Genomic DNA, 15,115 nt, shown 5'->3' on the forward strand with positions numbered 1-15,115 from the left:
AATCCTGGGCCAATATTGAATTTCTGTCCTCTCCTTGTTTTACATGAAATTTTCAAATTTGATTAATTCCTTTTTTTTACAGCTCTACATAATACTGATACGACCGGAAAGGAACGTACGTCAAAGTATGATGCCCGCAAGGTACAGCACCACCAAGAGTTCCGCCGTAACTGGAACTAATGCTTCGAGTATGATGGCAGCTGTCACGCTGACAGCTGCCACGTGCGATCAAAACAAAGCTGTCAAGAGACACGTTGTCTCTACTACGGATTGCTCAACGCAGAGTGAGAGTAAGATCGCTAATATAATTTCATATTATTTTCAAACGTCGATTGGATTCTTTATTTTTATATATCCGAGATCGCACGACCGAACTTTCTTATCGGTTAAAACTTATCTCTTACAGATTATGATATGGAGTTGAAGGACCGTAAGAATGGCAAACCTCCTGCTACATTGGTTACGCAATCCACTCAAACTCTGATTAACGGCAAGGAAATAAATTCAATGCCTGCGCCGCCCGTGCCTAAGTCAAAGGACACGAAAGACATGGACACAAAAGAGATTAATCCTACGAACTCAAAGGCGATTACCAACGCCAGGATAGGCAATGGTCCCGTAGGCCAAAAGGATGTTGCGTTGTAGCAGAAGAAATTGATTTTAAAGTCAACGATTCTCCAAGCCAACATGAAACCAATTTCGAAGAAAGCTGTGATCGTCTGAGGGTTGATAATTCTTTTATTAAAAATTCAAGTTAAACGAACAATTAATTGCCTGCGTCCTGTTAGACCCTAAGTTTGATTTTTAAAAAAAAAACCTGCCAACATTAAATTAAATATTAAAAAATGCTATATTACTTACAGCCATTATGATACTTGCCTGTTAAGTTTCTCGAAAGATCAAACAGTGTAAGGCACGAACCTCACGAAAATATTTGACTTTGCGAGTAAAAGTTAAAAAGTTAAAACTTTCGTTCGAGACTTCGTTACCGGCGTAACTTGACGTCTTAGGCCAGCAAAGGGTTAAATCCAAAAATGATTTCACATAATCGAACGGTAATAAAAATTCTTACGAGATGAGTGCGATGTATTATGAAAGCACGTTACAGTATTTCGGACGATTTCAAATTCGCGACAATTATCTCGTCCGTCGATAGTATTACATTAATTAATAATAATTGATATCTCAAAAGCAGACTACTTAAAATTCATAAGAAATTCGCAAACTTCCCGGCGTTAAATGTTCACTTGTTAAAGCGCGTAAAGCTGCAACAAGCGCGTTTACGAGTCACATTAATGTACAGCGTAAATGTTATTTTACTTTCTAATGCAGTCTCAAATGGGGCCTGTGAGTGTTCATAAACAACACTCGGTCGTATAAATGCTCAAATGAACCTGCTGCATTACGCTTACATAATGCCGTATAGCTACGAGATCGTTAACGTAAGCAATACATTAACAGCTATTATTATATTAAGCAATACATTAAGTTATGCAGCTGTCGTAGCAAACTAATGTCGCTGTAGAATCAAAAGAACTGGCAGTTCTTCGATAAGTGAACTGAAAGGATTCGTACGAGACATTCATATATGGATAGTGGAAAGGTATCTTTTCGAAAATTCTCATACGTTCAATGATAGCCATATACCCGAGCTGCCTGAAAATTTTGAATTTGGACAAAAAAAATTATTAAATTAACTAGTATGAAATTTATTCGTATCCTCGAAAACGGTACATCTCCAAACTGAAAATCTTTAAAGAAACCGAAAAAAAAAAAACAAGAATAAAAAAAGCGAAATCACAGAGTATCGTGAGAAAAAGGTATTTTGCAAAATTAACAAAGTTTACAATGTTTTCATTCAACTATTGATGCTCTGGTTTTACTCTGTGATCATTAAAGGTAAAATGATATAGGTATAAAGAATTAACGGACGATTTTATATCTTCATTCTGTACATAATTAATTATATATATATATATATGTATAATACTATATTGGACGTTAATCTTCATGTGTGTATATCATATGTGTGCACATGTCTCGTGTTACATTATACATACACGTTTATTCAATGTTACCTGTAAATATAATTTAATCGAACGATAATAACCCTGAAATCCAAAGAGCAACCAAGATATACGTAGATAAAAATTGCCAAAGTATATATATATATATATATACATATATAGAGAGAGAGATTATTACGTGACACGGTTATGATACAGCGTCATGCGAGACGCTACAAATATTTGTGTTGTTTATCTGTAAAAAAAAAGAACGAACGAAAAAAACATTAGCAAGAAAATCGAGCACGTCGAAAATGAAAAAAAAAAAGATTTATGATATAAAAAAAAAGTACGTGAAAATCTTTTTATAATATACAGGGACGTGACATTAGTCGTCCATTTCTGTAAATACGAACTAAATAAGTTTTATCAAACTATGGGAATACGTAACACATTAGTCCTTAAGAGATATATACTATAGATATAAATATATATATATATATATATAATAAACGTGTAATGACGTACCGCTAGGTAGGCGGGAATACGAAAAATTACTCGTACATAATACTTTCTCACGTTTTCCTTTTGACGTTTTTCTGCAGACTATAGGAATTGCGACAAGGTAGAGATACGATTTTAACGTGAAAGAAAATGCGAGCCGACGCTACGAGATGCTCATCGTTTTTGTTCTCGGAAAGAAAAAGCCGTAACACGTACGAACAGATAATTCATCGAAAGACGATATCAGGATGACTCGTTGTGGAAAGAAAATTCAAAAAGGCACTTTTCAATTGATACACATACTAAACGTGATCTATACATATCCAACATCAGCTGATGTACTTAAAACTTACTTAAAACTAATATCCTACTACGTAAAGCCATTGAATTCCAACTTTGCCGTAGCGTGTACTTTTACGTCTCCGTCGCACTATCGACGAGCGTAGTCACTTAATGCGTTAATCAGTCGCCGTAACACTGGATAATGTAAAAATGTCTGCCAAAAAAAAAATTAAATAGACACAAGCACCATGACGCTGTTTTTTAATCTTTTTGGCGGCCATTTTATCCTATCCAACGTGTACCTAAGGATTGCTACTTTAATCACTCCATCAATCGTCAAGTATACTTGTGCGAAGGTCTCTTCGGCAGGCTGCGAGCATAACTGAGCCCGTGCCCTTAGCCTGCGAGTGCAAAAAAATTTTGTTTAAATTAAAAAAAAAGATCGAAGACACCTCACGACACCGCGACGATAATTTTTCAAATATTTTTCAATCTATATACGTGAAAAGAACGAATTTCCGTGAATCGAACGAGCGAAACTCCGTAGTAGGCACATTTGACTTGCGCGTTACATTGTTAGATGTTTTCGCATATAGGAGGTCGTGTGTTCGAACGAATAACGATCTCGAGCGACGACTAAATATAAATAATATATATACGTACTAATAGAATAAGTAATAAACGGGAAGCTAGAGAATTAAAAAATATATGTATATTTAATTCGTAGGCCTGCGCGTTCTTATCTTTCTTAAAATGACGTAAGAAGCCACGTGTTACACTTTTTTCTCTAAAATATGACAACGGACACCGATGAATCTTTTCGCAATTTTTTTATCAACAAGGTAAACAAGGATATCTTTGAACGTTATAAAAGTGCAAGACATTCGTAAAACTGTAAATACCTGGCAATCATGTAAAATATACATTTATAAACTAAGGATATTGCATACGTGGATCGTATATCTGAGAGAAGATGAAGCTACCAGTAACCGGTGACGATAGCGTATAATTAGGGAGTATCAATTAATTTATAATCTTACCTAAGTGAATAATTGCGACTTAGTTTGTAAACTCGAACGTTAACGTACTTAACTGAACGTAACGTAAAGCGGAACCGAGTAAATCGTAAATGCAATGCAAGAACAATGTCAAAAGAAAATTCTGTATAAGAAAATTGTTTTTACGACTTAAGAATATTTTAAATACGTACGACTTAACGTGACGGAGTATACTGTGAAAATTCAACAATGTATACCTTGCTAAGGGTTCAGATGGAAACGGCAAGGGGGTGACCCCCCCCCCCAACCTGGGAGTGAAGGAAAGAAATGATGTTAAATAAAATGAAAATCCTGTAGTACTGATGTTTCATTATTAACCTCAATACCTTGCTGACCGTACCACTTCGAACCAAAACCGTTCCGTGTGGCCGGCATTTTCAAGTCGTTCGGCCACAGCAACACGAATATAGTCGTGACCGGTGAGCAAAGCGTTAAGATAGATAAGATCCATTCACGATCCCGTGTCTAATGATAACGTCAAACGTATCGTCGTATCAGCGTTACGAACTCTTGTCACTAACAAGAGGGTTTGGAATTGACGTTTGAAAGGGTGAAATTTATTTTCAAAAAGTACAAAAGTTACAGGATTTAAACGACACACTGTGGCTAGACACGAAGATATAGGTATTTATATATATATATATTTCTTTATGCATATTATATTTGTGTATTCATATCGTCTCACACGTGGACATCCGTCAATCATTTTCCAGAATCAGATTTTTCAACTAAAACCACTCGTACTCGTTTTCTTCTCGATTAACACGGACCGAGTCAATGTCAGTTCATGCTGCCACCTAGCGGATTAGTAGAAGGTCCTGAAAATCCCCATTAGTCGTATGATTTGCGATAACTGCCTTTTTTTTAAATATTTGTTTTTATCAAAAATGTGTATATATTACACAGACATTAGGAACGTTAAGACCAACAGATTACAATCTATGATGAAAATCCTACGAATCTATTCTTGCAAAGGTACGTCAGTAAGTTTATTATCAGGCAACCATCTATCCTCTGGAACAGCCTTATATTCAGTTTGGATAATGATGCTAACGAGTTATATAGTTTGTATAAAATATATTGCAATATCACTGGCTGTATTTGTTTAAAATTGTGAGACCGTCCAAAGGATATTTTCAGTTTGAAGAATCGTTTGAAAATAGAAGGAAAAAAAAAGTTAAATCCGAGATTTCCTTTTGGACTCGTTAGGAAGAGGCCATGAGGGTTTGGTGAAGAGTAGAAAAGCCTCGCCAAAATAAATTGCTTCTGTTTTCCGTTTATTCCATTAGCAATTACAGCGCTTCTTGAGTACGGTAACATTTTCGTGTACTACGGCTACGTCGAAGGACATTGCTTTTTGCTCTTCAGTTCTTTCTTTTTTTTCTTTCCATGCCTATACTCGTTTCTATTTCTTTTTTTCCTCCAACATATTCATGGGAACTACTGCCAGTTGTATACTGTTCTCGACTAATTGAATCATACACTTTTTTTTCAGGAATTGAATTAGTTAGTTGATATTGACACGCACGGCGACAGTTCCCCATTAAGAAAGAAAACTTTTCTTTGAGAGAGAATAAATAGATTATAAGAAAAATAGAGGAGGCTTGGGAATTTAGACGGTAACAAATGTAGATTTTATTCCACGTTTGTCATCATCACTTTCAGTATGATTATCATCATACCACTTTCAGTCGAGCATTACGTCTTAACGTTCTTCACAGCTCTCGTATGTCAATTGAAAAATAAGAGCAAACAGAAGGGACTAACAGTTAGGAAATATGTTAACAGCGAAGTAGTGGAGATGTATTTTCAAAGATTCAATTACTTACAAATAAGGAATTCATTGTGTTATATTAATAGTGGCAAATCAGTTATGAATATTAAAAGAAACTAAATTCTTATATCACACTAAAGACAGCGATAAGATTAAAAAATTTTCAACCTTTTTTGAATATTAAATTTACTTGATCTTTCACTGCTTTGCTGTTAATCATTAAATAATCATCAGCACTGCATACCCTGTATTTAACCTAACTTAGATGTTTAAAATTGTGTACAAAATTTAGCACCATTCAAAACGTGCAAATAAAATATATAACATCATAAAAAGTCTACGTGGCAATGACAAGTTTCAATGGTCGAGCTTCACGTCAAATTAAATAAACAACAAGAAAAGAAATATAGGTTTTCAACCTACACTTGCAACGCGTTCCATTGTCTCAGACTCCTCTGCAATACCTAAACACATATATCGAGGAGAGCAAGGTCCTCCTCCGATATCTTTGATAAGTAGAAGACAAACTTCCAACCCACTTTTTCTCGCGAGCACGTGGATAAGAGATCTTTAACCCTTTGAGCAGTAGGTTTCATTTGTCATTCCCTTGCGCCTGGAGTAGATTTTTTTCCTATAATATCAAAAGTTAGGTATATTTTCTTTGTTATACTCAATGTTAAATTATACTGAAAGCCTTTACAAATTTTTGTGATATGATAATTGTGTGTACACAACATTATTATTATAAAATGTGTAATTTATTATAAATTTCAATGTTATTTCACGCGTGAGTGTTAAAGCCAGCATTTATTAGGCGTCAATTGATGGTTTGAACGAAATATCAGTATCAGTCATATGCTGATGGGCTGATAATTTTCAATATTCATTTCAAATCGTCATTTGATGCATATAAAATTGATGATCCTGTGACCACTTTGACGGATGTGTTACTGTTGGTTAGAAATATAAAGTATGATCCAACAAAGTAATTTAACTTTATATCCTATGAAATGTTAGCCTCTGGGGAATTTGTTGGATCATCCTCTATATTAATACTGCTCAAAGGGTTAAAGCGTGATCGATCCCACGTTGGATATATTTTCAAAGGTACTTTATATTTTGTTCAAGAATTTCATGCATCTTAAATGAACAGTCAGCCACAATCCATAACACTAGAGACGTGGAAACCTTGCTTAAATCACCGACACGTTTATAATTGTTTTCAAAATTAATCAACGTGAATGATGATTTGTGTTCACTGGAGGCTCATATATATAAATATATATATAGTTTTTTATATACCATCACGATATACGGAAACCTCGTTCACCGGATAACAATGTGATATCTACGGAACAAACACTAGCGTATCGACATATTCGTATACAAGTGATACACAGTGACCACCAGGAGCACAAACCGTCCATTTTTACCCAGAACAACTAAATACCTAAATTAAGTCTTCCAGAACTTACCAGTCACTCTAATACCTCTGATTTTTGTATGCTTCTTCTTGATCTCAGGTAGAACTGGCAAAGCTTCCCTACCAGATTCACTACCTCCAGCGCCAGAACCACCTCCAACAACATCGGCTTCCTGAACACCACCACCACCGGCCTGAGCAGCCAGTGAAATCTTTATAGCAGCAATCTATAAGAATATTTCTCATTATCAGTTAATTCTATAAACATTAAAAGTATGTACACTGCTGATAAGTACTAACGTCGTGCTTTATTTTCTCTTTGTGATGCGTAGCCTTCTGTTTCTCACTATTAGCTCTAACAACCTGTTGTTCAATACAGGCTAATACTGTATCACAGGCTTGACCCCAAGCTGCTAATGTATCCACTACAACACCAGCATCTTCTGGTCTAACATCACGTCCCAAACCAGCATAATCAACTTCGAGTTGAGAATTTTTCTGATCCAATTTGCCATGGATAATATCGGCATAAATTGCCTCAATTATCAAATCTTCCAAATCACGAACATTTTTTACGTCGAGCTCTTCTAATAATACAGAATAGGGTATGCATTTGAGTTTGGTTGCTAACGTTACGATCGTCAGATGTTGTAGCTTCTTCTTCTGAGTGGCAGTTAATTCCAAGAGTTTATCCTTATTTTCCAGGTATTGCTTGTATGTGCCATATGCAAATAAATTAAGAGTATTCCAATATTCTGCATGAGGTCCATTTTCAAGCTCCTTGATATTAGGCATATCTAGCAACTCTCCAAATACATGTACCCCTGGAGTTTCAACTGCCTGTTTAATAAGTTCAAGTGCAGCTGCCCCTTTGGCAGTTTTCGCTAACAGCACAAACTGCTCCAACGGATTGTTTGCAGACTTCTCAGTAGTAGTAGTAGTAGTAGTAGTAGTAGTAGTGGCACCGGTCATCGTGAACTTTCTAACAAAGCAAAAAAAGAAAAAAATTAAAAATAATGCATAAACCATTGAGTTTGACATTACATTGACATTAACTCGATGTGAGCTAATATTACACAGGCATAAAAAATAAATAATCACAAACATCTCTATTAAAATACAATAAAATCCAATAGTTATAAAAATTTTATTTAAAAAAATCTCACGTCATTCGCGGAAGGTTAACAAAGTAACTTAATGCTGAAAATACAATCTTACGCATACCATGAAATCTAGATTTTACCCAAAAAGAATCAATATATCCTTACTCAACTTCATTCATACACAATAACTATAAAAAAAACTGATAATCTTACCGTTTTAATATTGAAATTACGAAAATGTTAAACTCTCGCCTTCAAAGATTGTATGATTTTAGGTCAGCCATTTTTAATGTGCAAGTTACACTATTCTACCACGCAAGCAGCACTGTAGTAACGGCACTTAACGTAAATCTTCATCCAATTGGTTCTTACAAAATAACATTATTGTCAAAAACCAATAACAAGCCCGTATGCACCAGCTGCGATTACGTCACATGGCGTTATTTCATAATCCTAATAACGTGTACAAACACGATCGTGAACACGATTAGGTTCGTTCCTCAGCAGCAACACACTTGATACGTGAAAATTACGTTCGCAATTGCAAATACATTTTTCTAGCTTATTTTTTAAAAGTAAACCTACAAATAACGTGTAAAATAAATTCATATACTCTGATTGTAAATAATATATATTGAACCTAATATCCTATCATGTCGAAAATCCTATATTCGGAGATGAGTCAAAGCAATCCTAACTTTTCGTTCTTCATGATCCACAGAATATTTCAATTTATCTTTAACAACAGAACCATTTTCACGCGAATCCTGTTTCTCTTTCGTAGTGTTATTTGATTGAACAAATTTATCTTTGCCTTTTCTATTTTCTTTATTCTCTTTATTCCCACTGATCCGCTGAAAATGCTTTCGCATTTTAACTGGTGCGAGAAGCGTTACAGGAGTTAATTCCGTCATTCTTGGCGGAGAAGGAGAAGAATGCACTACTATCAATCGTTTACTTTTAGGCGTGCTACTCATCTGCAAAAAATGATTTTTCTCCAAAAGCCCCTTTATCCTCAACTTGCTCAAGAAATCAAAAAATACTTGTTGGTTAGTACGTCCCGGCGTAGCTGGTTCTTCATTTGCGACATTCGCAGCATCCCTTTCTGTCAGATCAATGTCGGAGAATGGAACATCCAAAGACAAAGCCTTTCTGTATTTTCGATATTCCTTGGACATACTTGTAGCTATAGAATTCAATGATTGTCTCGAAAGAAAACCTAATGCTGACAAAATTTTATGAGTTTCGACACGCAAATACGTTGAAGACTTATCACTATAAGAAAACTACCCTTATCGCGAAGTTTGTTGACGCCATACTGACAATACAAATGTAAAATAATTAAGTAGGCTTAGATTAATTAACGATTGAAACAAATGACAATAAGAATTGATAAAAAAAAAGGTTGCAATTCTACATCAACTTAGCCTAGTAAAACGTCTATGGTAATATTGAAATTAGAAATGAACTTACTCATGCAAAGTAAAGAAATGATGTTCCTTGCCACTAAAGATACCACGAACAGCAAAAAAGATAATTTTTTTAAACTTTTAATTTACAGTCAAATTATATACTCTTAAGCTAGATCATACTGCCATCTAGAGTGCCTATTTAACAGTTCATAGTTTAATTTGATTGGGTAAGAGCCCGATTCTACCCGAAGGTTCACGAGCATGCGCTCGGTTTCGCCAGCTACCCACATGGAAAATGGTGGCTGAACGCAGCAAGCGGAGCAGCTATTCGCCATCGTTGATGGTCGTAGAGAGTATATCTTGATTCGGGTGTTTCCTACATTTGCCGAATATTACGTATTCTTGTGCTAAATGCGTGCGGGAAGTGCGTCCAGGAGCTAGGAGAAATTATTAGGAGTTATTTGAGGGTAAGTTTAGTCTTCTAGCGGTACATAAATACCATAAAATTCGGAACAAATTGCAGACTTCTTCGAGCCGTCCATTCTTTGGGCGCATAAACCATCTATTGCGCATGCGCACTTGCGGGAGGTATAAATTTCCGCGCAATACAATTTACAAAATTCATTCATAATGAAAAATGCAGTTAGCCTAATTTTTTGCATTATTCTATCAATTGTCAATATTAATAAGTTAAAATTCAGTAAAGCAATTTTCACATGCCTCCTAAGTAGTACCGAATTGCACGTGTTTTCGTATAACCACACAATATCACTGAAAACGCGATCTTTCTGAAGTTCAAACCGTTTAACAAGATTTTATATCCGAAGCATTTTTTGGAAACGTTCAATTTTTATTTACAGTATTTTCAAAAACTGAAGAATGTCCTCGGCCCAAGTTGACCGTCCCACAAAAGTGGGTCAAGTTAACAAAAAGGAGAATGAAAAGTCTCGTAAGCTTTTTAATCCATCGTACAAGAAACACAAACACGAGGAGCGTCACTTTAAATTCGGACGGAAGCGCTTACAAAGTTTTACCGGAAACGGGAAATTCTTTCCGCCGTATAAACGCAGAAAGAAGGAAGGTATTATTCCTCCAACGAAATTTTTACTTGGTGGAAATATCTGCGATCCTCTAAATTTAAACAGCATGCAAGACGAGGAAGTGAACAGGGCGATGAACGCAGTCACGCCGAAATCCAGTCCCTTGCCAACACCTAAGCACAGAAAGGAAGCAATTGAAGTAATAATACCGCCAAATATATGCGACCCTCTAAATCTCAGTAATTGCAACGACAACGAGGAGTACGAGAAGCAGCTGATCTCACCAACGAAAAAAGGATCTAAACGGCGGAATCGGAAAAGAAAAAGAGCTTCTTCGGGATCCGGAAAGGATGACGCGAACGATTCCACAGAAACACAAAGCAAGGAGGGTGAACCTCCTGCAGAGGTTCCTGAAGTTGCCATTGAAGAAAAATTACCAGTGGATACGGCCAAGCCTGTAGAGACAGAAATAGTACCTATAAGCTCACCACCGCCACCACCACCACCAGTGAGCAATGCGACTCCTCGTGAATCGAAACAGCTAGAAAGTCCACAAAAAGATAAAAACAAATTGCGATTAAAAGGCTTGGAGGAGACAAAGGATAAACGATTGCGAAAAATGGACGTGAAAGATAAAATTGTCAGTCCTGTGATTCCACAACCTGGAGCATGGAAGCCCAGGCCGCAGCATCGGCCAGGTCAGGATAAGAAGAAGAAACAGCAGGACCAGCAACAACAGCCACAAGAACAGCAGCAACAACAACAGCAACCGCAGCCACAGCAGCAATCACAACGATTACCAAACTTTCGAGCAAAAGATGCGCGTTATCAGTATGGAAATTATAATAGGTATTACGGATATCGAAATATGCATCAGGACGTAGACACGAGATTAACGATATTCGCTCAACGTAAGGAATTGTTCTATGGTAAGGATGTCCTTGACATAGGCTGTAATATTGGACACATCACGCTGTCGGTGGCGCGAGAATTTTCAGCGCGCAGCGTCACGGGCATCGACATCGATCGGAAACTCATAAATATCGCCAGAAAGAACATAAAACACTATGTCAATTGCGTCAGATCACCTATTGGCAGTAACGATGACAACGTCGCTGGCGCCACTTCCGGGCACCCTGCCGTTCCTCATAAGGAATGTGACGCCAGCTTTTATCCAATGTCCATGCCTATTAACTATGGACCTGTCGACATTCCTGGATTTACTAAGAACAAAAATCACAAAGGCTTTCCGTACAACGTAACTTTTGTACAGGTAAGATTAAGAACTATTCATTTTTCATTAAAATTCACAGCTTTCGAATGATCGCTGCGTCCAGTTTTAACGTATTGCCGACGTTTCGCAAGCGTTCCTTTCTGCATCATCAGGGCTAGAAAGCTTTCTATACCGAAGTTCCCTTGTTTCAAGGAGTCCTTAAATACTTGTACTCGTTCTTACAGAACACCTGATTCAGGCAATCTATAATTTTTAATTAAAGAACAATCTTAGATTGACTGGCCTTGATGATCCAGTCTAAAACGTTTGCGAAACGTTCGCAATATGCTGAAATTTCAATAACAATTCTAGCCACGAAAGCCTCAAAACTAATATCCATTTCTTATATCCCAGGGTAACTACGTGCTGGAGGATGATGCTCTTCTGTCGTCGGAACAACCTCAATTCGATACTATCCTCTGTCTTTCTATAACAAAATGGATACATCTGAACTTCGGAGACGCCGGTCTCAAGCAGGCCTTCAAACGGATGCATGCACAGTTGCGTCCTGGTGGAGTTCTGATATTGGAGCCACAGAGTTGGACGAGTTACGGGAAGAAGAAGAATCTGACGGTAACTATACAGCCAGTCTTATATTTGATTATAATACTCTAATTACGCTTTTATTAATTAACCAATGAATCTATTGTTCCAGGAGAAGATATACCGGAACTATCAGAATATTGAGTTCCTGCCGTACAAATTCACACAATACTTGCTCTCGTCTAATGTTGGCTTTGATAAGTGTGAAGTCGTCTCTATTCCACCGCATCCATCAAAGGGCTTTCAACGACCTATACAGCTCTTTACAAAAGCGAGCTCCAGTCCCACTAACAGTACTGCTACACCATCTACAACTGCACGACACGAACATAACGATCAACAAATACGTGACTTCGAACGTCGCGAATACGAACGCGAGCTCTTCCCCAAGGATGATAAGAAGCAAGGCAACATGTCCGAGATGAGTCAATTGAGTAGTGAATCTCTTAGCCAATATGAGCAGCTTGAGAATGTCTATGCACCAAGTACTACACCTTGTTATGACACACCAGGTTACCAGAATGAAACTCAACCTTTGGCTTCCGATAAGCTGTGCTACTTAGACGTTTGTATCGAGCAGTCGGACAAGGTCGAATCTGATGGAAAGTCTATGAATCAAGTCGCCACGAAAACAAAGGACAAATTGCCAGTGGAGAACGCAGTTGCGGAGAAGGTGATTATCAATACAAATATCAGCAGAACAAAAGATTTAGTGAATATCGTTGACAAAGTATCTAGTGCAGCGGAAAAGACAATCTCAGATACAAAGGATTCGCTGGATAAAAATCCGAGTGTGGACCAAGATACTGATATGGGCGCTAACAAGAAGACAGATGTGAATATGGACATAGAAATTGAACGGAACACAGATATGGGTACGGAAAGAAATACAGACGTGTCAAAAACGTTGATCTGTGAGGAGAATGATACAAAGATGGAATTGGAAACGAGTACAGGAGAACTATTATCAGACAACACGTAGACAAAATGTTAAAATGGAGGTCAGGAGAGATCGGGATGTCGAGTGTGTATGGGTAAAGAATAAGACAAAGACAAATAACAGTAATGACAGGTGCTGCTATGGCTGCATAATCGTGTCAATCAAATTATACGTTAATTCATCCAATTTTCCGCTTATTTAATTCATCAATTTGTGCTATACCACCTTATAATTCGGTTCATGAACACTAGTCAAAATTCCATTTGATCCGTTAGTCCTGTAAGATAAAATGAAACCGAGTGAACAGATGACTGATATACATGTCCATTGTGATACAGGATTATTTGGATTTAGAATGCTTAAACGAGAACGTACGATGATTAATACGAAAGTGCCCTCGGGTAAAATGGTGACAAATACAAAAAAAAAAAAGAAACAAGACGTTTGAAACAGTGACTTACGATTACGACGAGACGAGTAGAAAATTTCTTGCCACGGTTTCCAAGATAGACACTTTTCTCAGGTGAATCCAATGAGAATGATTAAGGGCCAAGTGCTCATCAATCAGTCCAAGAGACCGCTTTGCTAATTGTACAAGTTAGATTGTATTATAATATTTGTTTACGCGGGCGTGCTTGTTCAGAGGCGTTAAAGAGATATATGCACGTCCGCGTAAATATAAAACCTCTGAACGAGCGTACTGGCTGTGCCTGTATAAATGTTTAACGAGATCTTGAGAGCGGGAGACAAAGAGAACGAGAAAAGATATAGGAAAAAGAAATAATATTGAAAGACCGTGCCTAAGGAGTTTTGCATTGTGCCGGCAGTGGAGCACTGCGTGTTTCGTAGGTTACTGAACCGAAGACTGACTTTTGGCTTTACACAATAAAAAAAAAAGGAAGGAAAAATTCAAAGAGAAACACGATGGAAATGTGCAGGAAGATAATAAATAGAAGGAATTTAATACGACGATGAAAAGGCTAGGAATCTAGAAAACATATTACGTGTATATTTAATACTACCCTGTTCTATCGGACTTGAGATAGATGGCAGTAGTGTAGTTCGCGAGTGTTATGGTAATAATGGCTATCAACATTGAATTGGAGAATGTTTGATAAAGAATGACATTTACGTTTCGTGTTTCTTTTGTGCCCATGTCTAAAATTCATGAAGAACATGCAACAAGTGTCTCTTCTATAGCTTGTGAAAATGGCATGCGTAAGAGGTGAGACGGTGAACAACGTAATATAGGCCATTGACGAAGGAAGATCAATTAAAAGAAGAAAAGAATTTAAAATAAATGGAACGATTTAAACAAGAGAAAAGCAGAAAACGATAGAAGATATCGTTAGAATATAAATTGTAAATTTCTGTAATTTTAGCCTTCGATATATTGTTTCATAGTTGTTATTTATTTTTAAAGGAATCTTTCGACTTCGTTATGAAACACAAAACGAGGCGGTCGTCATTATTGACGAAAGTATTATCCTTATAAAATCCTTTTAAAAACAAAAGTATATTCATCGCTGATACAATAATTATAATTCACATAGGCAGGTGGGGAGGAAGGGTACGATGAGGCAAGATGCAAGAGTTTGGGCAAATAAAGCACCGCAGAGCTTTTCTTTGTTATTTCTAGTCTTTGTCTAACTAATGCAGATTTGTCTTTATCTCGCGACTACATGAACAAGAAAGGCTTCCTTTATTTTGTTTCATCATTCACTCTTAAGCTTCTACTTCTTGCATCCAAGAAAAAT

General features: G+C 36.8%; 4 protein-coding genes across 9 annotated transcripts in view; 2 read left to right on the forward strand and 2 right to left on the reverse strand.

The window, feature by feature from the left end:
• The window catches only part of LOC107272547 (metabotropic glutamate receptor 2), a 130,856-nt gene extending 129,399 nt beyond the window's left edge, over nt 1-1,457 (forward strand). For 2 of the 3 annotated variants that reach the window (XM_015749802.2, XM_025089825.1), the window contains exons 14-15: nt 83-290; nt 407-1,457. In XM_015749802.2, coding sequence (XP_015605288.1) covers nt 83-290; nt 407-645 — 447 coding nt within the window. In that variant the 3' untranslated portion in view covers nt 646-1,457. The remainder of the gene's footprint in view (nt 1-82; nt 291-406) is intronic. The other variant, XM_015749803.2, reaches the window with a different exon arrangement.
• Nucleotides 1,458-4,385: 2,928 nt separating this feature from the next.
• On the reverse strand, nt 4,386-9,718 carry LOC107272548 (COP9 signalosome complex subunit 7b). 4 transcript variants are annotated; one of them, XM_015749805.2, is made up of 4 exons: nt 9,624-9,718; nt 7,348-8,029; nt 7,100-7,274; nt 4,386-4,668 (listed from the first exon to the last, which is right to left on the reverse strand). In XM_015749805.2, exons 2-4 carry the CDS (start codon nt 8,017-8,019, stop codon nt 4,631-4,633), a joined length of 885 nt encoding a protein of 294 aa, XP_015605291.1. In that variant the 5' UTR covers nt 8,020-8,029; nt 9,624-9,718; the 3' UTR covers nt 4,386-4,630. The 4 variants fall into 4 exon arrangements, with proteins under 4 accessions (XP_015605291.1, XP_015605293.1, XP_015605290.1 ...); XM_015749807.2 differs by lacking the exon at nt 9,624-9,718 and adding an exon at nt 8,364-8,507 and having other exon boundaries at nt 7,115-7,274; XM_015749804.2 differs by lacking the exon at nt 9,624-9,718 and adding an exon at nt 8,364-8,507.
• On the reverse strand, nt 8,816-9,452 carry LOC112495066. Its single transcript, XM_025089821.1, has 2 exons — nt 9,194-9,452; nt 8,816-9,127 (listed from the first exon to the last, which is right to left on the reverse strand). The coding sequence occupies exons 1-2, from the start codon at nt 9,326-9,328 to the stop codon at nt 8,816-8,818; spliced, it is 447 nt and encodes a 148-aa protein (XP_024945589.1). The 5' UTR covers nt 9,329-9,452.
• A 107-nt stretch (nt 9,719-9,825) lies between the features above and the next one.
• On the forward strand, nt 9,826-14,631 carry LOC107272543 (probable RNA methyltransferase bin3). The gene is made up of 4 exons (XM_015749798.2): nt 9,826-10,029; nt 10,423-11,875; nt 12,230-12,448; nt 12,531-14,631. Exons 2-4 carry the CDS (start codon nt 10,442-10,444, stop codon nt 13,398-13,400), a joined length of 2,523 nt encoding a protein of 840 aa, XP_015605284.1. The 5' UTR covers nt 9,826-10,029; nt 10,423-10,441; the 3' UTR covers nt 13,401-14,631.
• The last annotated feature ends 484 nt before the right edge of the window (nt 14,632-15,115 follow it).

This window comes from Cephus cinctus, unplaced genomic scaffold (genome assembly GCF_000341935.2).
Source record: "Cephus cinctus unplaced genomic scaffold, Ccin1 Ccin1_scaffold1184, whole genome shotgun sequence".
NCBI lineage: Eukaryota > Metazoa > Arthropoda > Insecta > Hymenoptera > Cephidae > Cephus > Cephus cinctus.

Excerpts from the sequence above, each read along its gene's own strand:
- LOC112495066 (XM_025089821.1), bottom strand. The coding sequence starts at position 9,328 with ATGTCCAAGGAATATCGAAAATACAGAAAGGCTTTGTCTTTGGATGTT. Across the intron at positions 9,128-9,193 it reads CGGGACGTACTAACCAACAA|ATGAGTAGCACGCCTAAAAG; the intron begins GTATTTTTTGAT and ends CATTTTTTGCAG.
- LOC107272543 (XM_015749798.2), top strand. The coding sequence starts at position 10,442 with ATGTCCTCGGCCCAAGTTGACCGTCCCACAAAAGTGGGTCAAGTTAAC. Across the intron at positions 11,876-12,229 it reads ACAACGTAACTTTTGTACAG|GGTAACTACGTGCTGGAGGA; the intron begins GTAAGATTAAGA and ends CTTATATCCCAG. Across the intron at positions 12,449-12,530 it reads GGAAGAAGAAGAATCTGACG|GAGAAGATATACCGGAACTA; the intron begins GTAACTATACAG and ends CTATTGTTCCAG.
- LOC107272548 (XM_015749805.2), bottom strand. The coding sequence starts at position 8,019 with ATGACCGGTGCCACTACTACTACTACTACTACTACTACTACTACTGAG. Across the intron at positions 7,275-7,347 it reads AAGAGAAAATAAAGCACGAC|ATTGCTGCTATAAAGATTTC; the intron begins GTTAGTACTTAT and ends ATATTCTTATAG. Across the intron at positions 4,669-7,099 it reads CAGAGGTATTAGAGTGACTG|GACCTTCTACTAATCCGCTA; the intron begins GTAAGTTCTGGA and ends GGGGATTTTCAG.